The following is an 11,944-nucleotide window of genomic DNA, read 5'->3' as shown; positions in this document are numbered from 1 at the left end:
TGAGATTGTGGATATGGGGTTTTCATGAGCTGTAAGCCATAATCATCACAATGATGACAAATCACGGCTTGAACTATCTTGCTTTGCATGTAATGAGTCTATCTCATATATTAGTTTCACCTTTTAAGTTGCTGCACTGAAATAAATGAACTTTTGCACAATATTATAATTTTTTTGAGTTTCACCTGTATATGTTTTTATTACTGTCTGTGTCCTCAGTGGCAAGATCCACCCTCTCTGTTTGATGGGAAAATTGATTTGTGCATTCAGCTACAGCTTTCAATTTCTTTCTCATAGGTTTATTGTAGCTTCCCTTCATTCAAACCTTTTTTCTACCTTTAAACCAGAGGCCAAAATGGAAGCCCCAGTTTGCCTAATTCAGAACATAGTGGAAAATGGAAAAGCAAAATTTGTGGTAAACTCTGAGGCCATCGACATTCTCTCCAAGATTCACCAGCCAGTAGTGGTGGTGTCAATAGTTGGCCTGTACCGTACAGGAAAGTCTTATTTGATGAACAAGTTGGCTGGAGCTCAGAGAGGTACGTGCCAGTTAGAAGGAAGATATGTACAGTAGGTACTGCTGTATATTTAAATGATCATTTTCTATGTTTCATAATTGAAGGATTCAACCTTGGCGCTACAGTTCAGTCTGAAACCAAGGGTATCTGGATGTGGTCTGTTCCTCACCCCATAAAAAAGGATCACTTTCTGGTTTTACTGGACACAGAAGGTCTGGGCGATGTAGAGAAGGTGAGAACATAATATGAACTACCTATTTGTCTTTAACTAGCCATTCACTTTTCTGGGTAATGTTTAAATAAAGCACTGCTTAATTCACTTTGCACTTCTGGGGTATTGGTATAATTGGAAGTAGGTTTGCAAATATATTTGGGATGTACATAGAAATATATACGGCAAATAGCGGCAAGTATTTCTATATCTGATATAAAGACACCTCAGTCACATGCCAAGTAGGTCTGGTTGTTAATTTGAGACTAGGTTAGTGATGTAACTGGGGGCAGAGTCATAGATGGCCTTGAAAGTTGTTGTTAGTACTTTAAATTTTATTTGTTGAGTCAGTGGAAGACAGTGGAGGGATTGGCAGAGAGGGGTGGAGGACACCGAATGGAGGCCAGTGGAGGGATTGGCAGAGAGGGGTGGAGGACACTGAGTGGAGGCCAGTGGAGGGATTGGCAGAGAGGGGTGGAGGACACTGAGTGGAAACCAGTGGTGGGATTGGCAGAGAGGGGTGGAGGACACCGAATGGAGGCCAGTGGAGGGATTGGCAGAGAGGGGTGGAGGACACTGAGTGGAGGCCAGTGGAGGGATTGGCAGAGAGGGTGGAGGACACCAAATGGAGGCCAGTGGAGGGATTGGCAGAGAGGGGTGGAGGACACTGAGTGGAGGGATTGGCAGAGAGGGTGGAGGACACCGAATGGAGGCCAGTGGAGGGATTGGCAGAGAGGGGTGGAGGACACTGAGTGGAGGCCAGTGGAGGGATTGGCAGAGAGGGGTGGAGGACACTGAATGGAGGCCAGTGGAGGGATTGGCAGAGAGGTGTGGAGGACACTGAATGGAGGCCAGTGGAGGGATTGGCAGAGATGGGTGGAGGACACTGAGTGGAGGCCAGTGGAGGGATTGGCAGAGAGGGGAGGAGGACACTGAACGGTTGGTAAGGTGGATGAGTCTGGCAGCAGTATTCATGATGGACTGTAGAGGGGATAGAATATATAAAGGTAATTCAATGAGGAGGGAGTTGCAGTAGTCATGGTGAGAGATGACCAGGGAGTGAACTAGAAGCTTTGCGGTGTCATTGGTTACAAAGGGGCGTGTTCTGGGGATGTTGCGGAGGTTGAGGCGGCATGATTTGGACAGGGAATAGATGTGAGCCTGAAAGGATAGTTCAGAATCCAGGGTTACCACCTAGCACCCTGGTATGCAGGGACGGGTTGATAGTTGTGCCATTGATCTTGACAGAGAAGTCAGGGGATGAGGTGCATAGGGGAGGGAATATTATGAGCTCAGTTTTGGATAGATTGAGCTTGAAAAAGTGGAGTGACATCCAGACTGATATGCATGTTAGTAAATTGGTAATATGTGAGGAAACTGAGGCTTAGACAGAGACAGATTTGTGTGCCATCAGCATAGAAATGGTATTGGAAACCATGGGAAGCTATCAGCTGACCCAGGGAAGAGGTGTAGATCGAGAATAGGAGAGGTCCAAGCACAGAACCTTGGGGGACCCCAACAGTAAGAGGAGTAGGAGAGGAGGAAGTAGAGTTGTAAATGACACTGAAGGTGCAGTGAGATAGGTAAGATGCGAACCAAAAGTGAGTACAGTCATGGAGACCAGGGAAAAATAGTTTTTTGAGGGGGAGGGGGTAGTCAACTGTATCAAAGGCAGCGGAGAGGTCCAAGAGTAAGTGTATGGAATAGTGACCGTTGGTTTTAGTTGTTAGGAAGTCATTTGTGAGTTTCAGGAGAGCCGTTTCTGTGGAGTGTTGTGGGAGGAATCCAGACTGAAGGGGATCAAGAAGGTTATTCTCAATGAGGTGGCAGCTCAGCCGGTTGTAGACTAGATGTTCAAGGAGTTTGGAGGCTAAAGGGAGTAAGGAGATGGGTCTTAGGTTGCTAAGATTGGTGAGGTCCAGTGAGGCCTTTTTAATTATTGGGGTGACTAGTGCATGTTTTAGAGAGTTGGGAAGATGCCAGTAGAAAGGGAGAGATTGAAGATATGAGTTAAAGAGTGTAGGATAGAAGCAAAGGGTGAGTGTAGTATTCCCAAGGGAACAGGGCCCAGGGGGCAGGTGGCTGAGTGGGTTGAACCTGCAATAAGTTTATTAGTATAAAAAAATAATAATTACAATGGGAAACCTGATGTGGGGGCACTTTTCCTCCCACTGACACCAATGATGGCTCAATATTCCTCCCACTGACACCAATGATGGCGCAATATTCCTCCCACTGACACCAATGATGGGGCACTTTTCCTCCCACTGACACCAATGATGGGGCACTATTCCTCCCACTGACACCAATGATGGGGCACTATTCCTCCCACTCACACCAATGATGGGGCACTATTCCTACCACCGATACCAATAATGGGGCTTTATTCCTCCCACTGACACCAATGATGGAGCACTTTTCCTCCCACTGACACCAATGATGGGGCACTTTTCCTCCCACTGACACCAATGATGAGGCAATATTCCTCCCACTGACACCAATGATGGGGCACTTTTCCTCCCACTGACACCAATGATGGGGCACTATTCTTCCCACTGACACCAATGATGGGGCACTATTCCTCCCACTGACACCAATGATGGGGCAATATTCCTCCCACTGACATCAATGATGAGGCACTATTCCTCCCACTGACACCAATGATGACGTACTTTTTCTCCCACTGACACCAATGATGTGACACTTTCCCTCCCACTGATACCAATGATGGGTCAATATTCCTCCCACTGACACCAATGATGGAGCACTTTTCCTCCCACTGACACCAATGATGGGGCAATATTCCTCCCACTGACATTAATGATGAGGCACTTTTCCTCCCACTGACACCAATGATGGGGCACTATTCCTCCTACTGACACCAATGGTGGGGCACTTTTCCTCCCACTGACACCAATGATTGGACACTTTTCCTCCCACTGACACCAATGATAGCACACTTTTCCTCCCACTGACACCAATGATGGGACACTTTTCCTCCCACTGATACCAATGATGGGACACTTTTCCTCCCACTGATACCAATGATGGGTCAATATTCCTCCCACTGATACCAATGATGGGGCACTATTCCTCCCACTGACACCAATGATGAGGCACTTTTCCTCCCACTGACACCAATGATGAGGCACTTTTCCTCCCACTGACACCAATAATGGGGCAATATTCCTCCCACTGACACCAATGATGAGGCACTTTTCCTCCCACTGACACCAATGTTGGGCTACTATTCCTCCCACTGACACCAATGATGGGGCACTATTCCTCCCACTGACACCAATGATGGGGCACTATTCCTCCCACTGATACCAATGATGGGGCACTATTCCCCCCACTGATACCAATGATGGGACACTATTCCTCCCACTGACACCAATGATGGGGCACTATTCCTCCCACTGACACCAATAATGGGGCAATATTCCTCCCACTGACACCAATGATGGAGCACTTTTCCTCCCACTGACACCAATGATGGGACACGTTCCCTCCCACTGATACCAATGATGGGGCAATATTCCTCCCACTGACACCAATGATAGGGCACTATTCTTCCCATTGACACCAATGATGGGGCACTATTCCTCCCAATGATGAGGCACTTTTCCTCCCACTGACACCAACGATGGGGCAATATTCCTCCCACTGACACCAATGATGGGGCACTATTCTTCCCACTGACACCAATGATAGGGCACTATTCCTCCCACTGACATCAATGATGGGGCAATATTCCTCCCACTGACACCAATGATGGGGCACTATTCCTCCCACTGACACCAATGATGGGGCACTTTTCCTCTCACTGACACCAATGATGGGGCAATATTCCTCCCACTGACACCAATGATGAGGCACTATTCCTCCCACTGACACCAATGATGGGGCACTATTCCTCCCACTGACACCAATGATGGGGCACTATTCCTCCCACTGACACCAATGATGGGGTACTTTTCCTCCCACTGACACCAATAATGGGGCAATATTCCTCCCACTGACACCAATGATGGGGCACTATTCTTCCCACTGACACCAATAATGGGGCACTTTTCCTCCCACTGACACATGCAAATCAGTGCATCATGATTGTGGCTTACAGCTCATGAAAACCCCAAATCCACAATCTCAGAAAATGAGAATCTTGTGAAAAGGTACAATATTCTCAGCTCAAAGTGTCCCACTCTAATCAGTTAATTAAGCCATAACACCTGCAAAGGGTTCCTGAGCCTTTAAATGGTCTCTCAGTCTGGTTCAGTAGGAATCATGGGAAAGACTGCTGACCTGACACCATCATTGACACCCTCCATAAGGAGGGAAAGCCTCAAAATATAATTGCAGAAGAAGTTGGATGTTCCCAAAGTGCTGTATCAAAGCACATTAATAGAAAGTTATGTGGAAGGGAAAAGTGTGGAAGAAAAAGGCGCACAAGCAGCAGGGATGACCGCAGCCTGGAGAGGATTGTCAGGAAAAGGCCATTCAAAAGTGTTGGGGACTTTCACAAGGAGTGGACTGAGGCTGGAGTCAGTGCATCAAGAGCCACCACACACAGGCGGATCCTGGACATGGGCTTCAAATGTCGTATTCCTCTTGTCAAGCCGCTCCTGAACAAACAAACAACGTCAGAAGCGTCTTACCTGGGCTAAAGAAAAACAGACCCGGTCTGTTGCTCAGTAGTCCAAAGTCCTCTTTTCTGATGAGAGCAACTTTTGCATCTCATTTGGAAACCAAGGACCCTGAGTATGGAGGAAGAATGGAGAGGCACAAGGACCCCGAGTATGGAGGAAGAAAGGAGAGGCCCAAGGACCCCGAGTATGGAGGAAGAATGGAGAGGCCCAAGGACCCCGAGTATGGAGGAAGAATGGAGAGGCCCAAGGACCCCGAGTATGGAGGAAGAATGGAGAGGTACAAGGACCCCGAGTATGGAGGAAGAATGGAGAGGCCCAAGGACCCCGAGTATGGAGGAAGAATGGAGAGGCACACACTGCAAGATGCTTGAAGTCCAGTGTGAAGTTTCCACAGTCTGTGTTGATTTGGGGAGCCATGTCATCTGCTGGTGTTGGTCCACTGTGCTTCATTAAGTCCAGGGTCACCGCAGCCGTCTACCAGGAGATTTTGGAGCACTTCATGCTTCCTTCCGCAGATGAGCTTTATGGGGATGCTGACTTCATTTTCCAGCAGGACTTGGCACCTCCCACACTGCCAAAAGCACCAAAACCTGGTTCAATGAATGAGAATCTATGGGGCACTGCCAAAAGAAAGATGAGAGACATGAGACCGAACAATGCAGAAGAGCTGAAGGCCGCTATTGAAGCATCCTGGTCTTCCATAACACCTCAGCAGTGCCACAGGCTGATAGCTTCCATGCCACACCGCATTGAGGCAGTAATTGCTGCAAAAGGGGCCCGAACCAAGTACTGAGTACATATGCATGCTTCTACTTTTCAGAGGTGCGATATTGTTCTATGTACAATCCGTGTTTTATTGATTGCATGGAATATTCTCATTTTCTGAGATTGTGGATTTGGGGTTTTCATGAGCTGTAAGCCATAATCATCACAATGATGACAAATCACGGCTTGAACTATCTTGCTTTGCATGTAATGAGTCTCATATATTAGTTTCACCTTTTAAGTTGCTGCACTGAAATAAATTAACTTTTGCACCATATTCAAACTTTTCGAGTTTCACCTGTATGTATGTATATATATATATATATATATATATATATATATATATATATATATATACAGTGAGGAACAGAAGTATTTGAACCCCCTGCGATTTTGCAAGTTCTCCCACTTAGAAATCATGGAGGGGTCTGAAATTCACATTGTAGGTGCATTCCCACTCTGAGAGACAGAATTAAAAAAAGAAAAAAAACAGGAAATCCCATTGTATGATTTGTAAAGAATTTATTTGTCTTGCATGGCTGAACAGCAGTATTTGAACACCTGAGAAGATCCGTGTTAATATTTGGTACAGAAGCCTTTGTTTGCAATTACAGAGGTCAGACGTTTCCTGTAGTCCTTGACCAGGTTTGCACTGCAACATGGATTTTGGCCCACTCCTCCACACAGATCTCCTCTAGATCTGTCAGGTTTCGGGGCTGTCGCTGAGCAACATGGAGTTTCAGCTCCCTCCAAAGATGTTCTATTGGATTTAGGTGTGGAGACTGGCTAGGCCACTCCAGAACCTTGATATGCTTCTTACGGAGCCACTCCTTGGTTCTCCTGGCTGTGTGTTTCGGGTCGTTGTCATGTTGGAAGACCCAGCATATATACATACATATACATATATACATACACACACACGCTCTTTGGGGTGTACACACTAATGTAATAGGCTGTGCACACTTACGGCTGCAGATACCAGTATGTTCAATGCAACTGCTGCTGTTACCTTCCTCATCACCTTTGGACATTTTAATTTTGGGCAGGAAGGCATTACCTTTGTACATTCAAAAATGATCTTTTTTATGGCATCTGACTAGGGTTGCCACCTCATCCCTTTAAACCTGAACACATATTAATGACACAGGTTCTGGGGCTAATTTAATTCAAATAAGGCACTAAGTAAGTTTAATTACCACCTTATTCAGCCACAGAACCCGTGTCCTTAACTCCCCTGGCGGTATTCCCGAGTGTAGCTCGGGGTAAAGTTTCAGTACCAAAAGCGGTAACCCCGAACTACACTCAGGCTTATCATGCGGCGTTGCTCAGGGATTCCCTGCAGAGCTTACCTTGTCCTGCGCTCCCGCGATGTGTCCCCTGCAGCGTCCCCGGCCATCTCCTCTGGCCGATGCCGGCATCCGGCTTCCGTGTTTCGGTCCCTTCGTGCGTCACGACGTATGGGGGCCGGAACTGGCGGCAAATTTGAAATATTTAAAAACTGACATTTTCTAATAAACGAATATCACATGGTATAACATTACTGTTTTAAACCATTTCACGTACATTTTGCCTGGAAACTGAGAAAAGTCCATGGCGTCCAAAAAGCGTCCCTTTAGGTCAGACGCGGTTTTAGACCGACTAGAGAACAGTGATAGTAAATCAGAACCACTTGCAGAATTGAGTGATAATGATTCGTGGGGGAAATTCCTCATCAGACACTGAAAACGATTCTGCGACTGAGCTCAGTGATGTGCGAACTTGGCGCTATATTTAAAATTTCAGTGTTTTTGGTTTGATTATATTATTGAATTAAATTTATTATTATATTATTATTATTTTTATGATTATTTATTATATTATAATTTATGATTTCGTGTTTCAAGTTTTAACATCCCCGGGATGTTTACTAGACTCTTGTTCGGACAGATTTCAGTGAGTTATTCCTAAAAATTACAGGTCTACAATAAAAAAATACATATTTCCATGCAAAAAATGCAAAAAAATGTACCGCTTTCAGCACAGAAATACTGACATAATCAGACCGCTAGGGGGGTTATTATGTGTTCGGGTTTAAAGGGATGAGGAGGCAACCCGAAATCTGACCAGCACTAACCAGTATTTTGAAATGTAAGAAAAACGCTTCCATGATAATCACATTACTTTTACTGAGCATTTTTATTGGTCTGACAGTAGAAAAAGATTTTTCATAGTTTTGAACAGTTTAAATAGCGAGACAGTGTAAAAAAATTGTTGGCGTTTATATTGAAAATCAAGATTTTAGGGGAAAAGCCTAAAATACTTTTTCAAACAATTCTGAAGAATCTTATCAGCCTGACTGTGGAAATAAATTGTCTCTAATTTGGCAAAGGCATTTATTTTACTTCCCTCATCAATACTCTGCAGCAGTTTCACAATGGAATGGAAAGAGATTGCCACTTCTCTTAACATGAAAACTTTTCTATGTATATTTTGTGTCTCTTGGATGAATTTTGTGGTTTTTTTATAAAAGATATTGGTTTTGCAAGAATTAGTTAAATTATGTTTGTCCTGACGTCTTCAAGGTTTTGATTCTTTTTAGGGGGATAACAAAAATGATGTCTCGATTTTTAGCCTTGCGATCCTTCTAAGCAGTGCCTTGGTGTATAACAGCAGAGGAGCCATCGACCAGGATGCCATGGATAAATTGAAGTATCCTTTATAACAGACTATAAAAAGATATATTATGTCATTGTTCCCAGTGCTTATCCAAGAGTGAGTATTTGCTACAGAAGGCATAAATGGATATCTATGATATAGCTACAGTATTTAGAGGCTCTATGCGGTGCTGGGTTGTATTTATTGATGGGTGAGAGCTGATTATTAAAAAGACAGTGTATTTAATTTATTTTTTCATCTTTGAAATCATAAAAACTGGTGCAGAGAGATGTAGTGAAAGTGTCTCACATGCATTCTAAAAGCGGCGCAGCATGCACCAAATTCATGTACCTGTCTAGAACACATACTTGAATTTGGCACATGCTGCTCCACTTTTAAAATGCATACAAGACACTTTCACTGAATCTTTCACTGTACACCAACAGAAAGTTGGTCTTAATTATCTCCAGTTTTTCTCCAGCTACGAACTGGCTGTTTCTCATTTTGAATATGGCACAGGTGTTACACCACAATGTAAAAGTGGAGCAAATTAGAACAACCTGAAATTGTCGCACGAGTCACTGTCAGAATCAAAACTGTCACAGATGTTTTTTTTTTTCATAATTCTTTTATTTTGAGAAAGTTTCAGTACAGTACAGATATGAGTACAAAAACACATCATAGTGCATCATAACTGGGTATTACATAAAAACCAATGTCAGGTACATAACAGCATTAGCTCAGGTAATTCTGTGTAGAGCAAGTCCAATGAGCAACTACATATCGCAGCCAAATCTACGGACAGCACCAGAGCAATGTCACAGTGGAAAAAGGTCAGCTAAATAAATTTAAAAAGAGACATGGGTTCATACTGCTGATTTATCACAATTACGACTGGAAAGCCAACAAATACCAAATAATGGACCCAAACAAAGAATAAAGGGCTTACCCAAACAAAGGGGGAAGGGGGTAGAGAAGAGGAGAGCAGGAAACAGGGAAAACAGGTACAAGTAAAGCAGGCACAGGCAGAACAGGTAGGAGCTCCCCAAAGAAAAAAGAAAGAGACAAAGAAAGGAAAAAAGTATGGGGACGTGAAGTGACCCTACCTCAGGTCAGGAGCCACAAAGCCAAAGAGGTGGCATCACCGAGTTACAGCCATCTACCGTAGGTGAGAATCAGTGTATATAAAATAGTGCCATGGCCGCCAAGTTTCAGTAATGGCTTCTGCCGTATTATGTAACGTGGCCGAAAGATCTTTCATGTCCCGAAGTTCATTAACTTTAGCATACCAAAGAGCCATCGTCAGCGGGTTAACATCTTCCACCGGAGCAGAATACAGGCTTTAGCAGCATTCAGGAGTTAAATAGTGAGGGAGCGCTTGTATTTTTTGACAGGTCTCTCCGACAGGTGCAACAGGCAGGCCATCGGGTCACCACACATGTCAACATCAGTAAGTTGTTTAATAATGCTGAGCACTCCTTGCCAGAAAGGTTGAAACAATGGGCAATGCCAAAAAATGTGGAGCATGGACCCCTCCCCTGTTCCACAGTGCCAGCAGGAGCCAGGAATCTGAGGGGAAATATGATGGAGTGTAGTGGGGACCCTATACCACCTGGTGAGAATTTTATAGCCAGTTTTCTGAACCCTAGAGGCTAATCAAGGATTTATGGGAGAAATATTGAATTTTCTCCCTCTGCTGCAATGTGAGTCATAGGTCCAGGTCCGCCTTCCAGTTAGCCAGAAATGGCGGAACGTAGTCAGCACCCGGGTGGGTCAGGGAAGCATATATCTCAGAGAGGGAATGACGAACCGGTTCCCTCTTATGACAAAATTGTGTAAGAGGTCTAGAGATGCCAGGCATATGAGAGCAATGGCAGAGAAATAATCACAACTGAAGACCCCCCAAAAGAATCAAAGGAGGATCAACGAGGCGAGAGAGGTCTGAAGAAATGAGAGTGTCTTCTCAAGTCAAAAAGTCAGATAGGTGCTTGTATCTGGAGGCTTTTAAGTGAAGGAATTGGGGATGACACAAACCAGGACCAAACTCCGGATTACCCAGAATATGGATCATCTTAGAGGGCTGTGGGGAAACCCCTGAGGAATGAAAAGCCATCCTTGAAACCCGTAGGGTGCTACCCAAGGTAAGATGTGTGCTGATGTCTCTAGGTAGCAAAGCTGAAAGCCAGGGCCAGCTCAAGGCCGTACCCCAAGAGTCCTCCAGCTACATGTCCACCCAATGTTTGCCCCCCCCCATGACAATGCCAATCCACCACTCTGGTGAGCTGAGCAGCTCGATAATATGCCCTAGCATCAGGAAGGCTGACACCCCCAGACAGCTTGGGTAAGGTTACATGATGTAATGCCAAACTATATTTCCTGTGTGCCCAGACAAAGTTCCAAAAAAGGAACTGAGCCTGCAGAAAAACACCGGAGGGAGGCAGATCAGAAGAGCTTGTAAGAGATACAGGACTCTTGGGAGTACCGTCATCCTTAGAGCAGCGCAGCGCAAAAACCCCGTCAATGTCAAGGAATGCCAATGGAGAAGGTCATCCTTCAGTTTCAAAAAAAGCCACTCAAAGTTTGCCCCATACAAACGAGAGAGATCAGGAGTGATGTTCGTACCCAAATACCTAATAGCTTCCATCGCCCACTTGAATGGAAAAGAGGATCTAAGTCTCCTTACAGTGGTAACATCAGCAGATATGTTAAGTGCAGAGATTTTAGACAAATTGACTTTGAAGTTAGACAAGGAGCCGTACGTCTGTAAGGCCCAAAAGATATTTGGAAAGGATATAAGTGGGTTCTTGACAAAAAAGATGAGGTCATCCACGAAGGGAGCAACTTTGTGGCATCCCGAGGGTTTACAGTATCCAGCTATACTAGGGTCTGAATGAATCGAACACAAAAAGGGTTCAAAAGTTAAAATAAACATGAGGGGAGAGAAAGGACAGCCCTGTCGTGTCCCGTTCGAAATGGGGAAAAAAATCGGACCGCGTCTCATTAACCTTCACCGACGCTGAAGGGGAAGAGTAAAGGGCAGAGATCCACCTACGCATAGGGGTCCTAAGTCCAATATGTTTAAGCGTTGCTTGCATGAAACACCACTGGACCCTATCGAACACTTTTTCGGTATCTGTAGAAAGTGAAATCAGCGGACATTTGCAGAT

The 11,944-nt window shown here is 44.8% G+C and overlaps 1 protein-coding gene across 1 annotated transcript in view; it reads left to right on the top strand.

Annotated features, from left to right (window-relative positions):
- The first annotated feature begins 355 nt into the window (after positions 1-355).
- LOC149448860 (guanylate-binding protein 6-like) overlaps positions 356-11,944 on the top strand; it is a 203,344-nt gene continuing 191,755 nt past the window's right edge. The window contains exons 1-3 of the mRNA XM_089694173.1: positions 356-539; positions 623-750; positions 8,722-8,831. Of these exons, the coding sequence (XP_089550299.1) occupies positions 356-539; positions 623-750; positions 8,722-8,831 (422 nt within the window). The remainder of the gene's footprint in view (positions 540-622; positions 751-8,721; positions 8,832-11,944) is intronic.

This window comes from Staurois parvus, unplaced genomic scaffold (genome assembly GCF_062004578.1).
Source record: "Staurois parvus isolate SC_StPar_1 unplaced genomic scaffold, SC_StPar_1.0 ptg000654l, whole genome shotgun sequence".
NCBI lineage: Eukaryota > Metazoa > Chordata > Amphibia > Anura > Ranidae > Staurois > Staurois parvus.
Note: the sequence above shows the minus strand (reverse complement) of the source record. Positions and strands in the feature narration are given on the sequence as shown.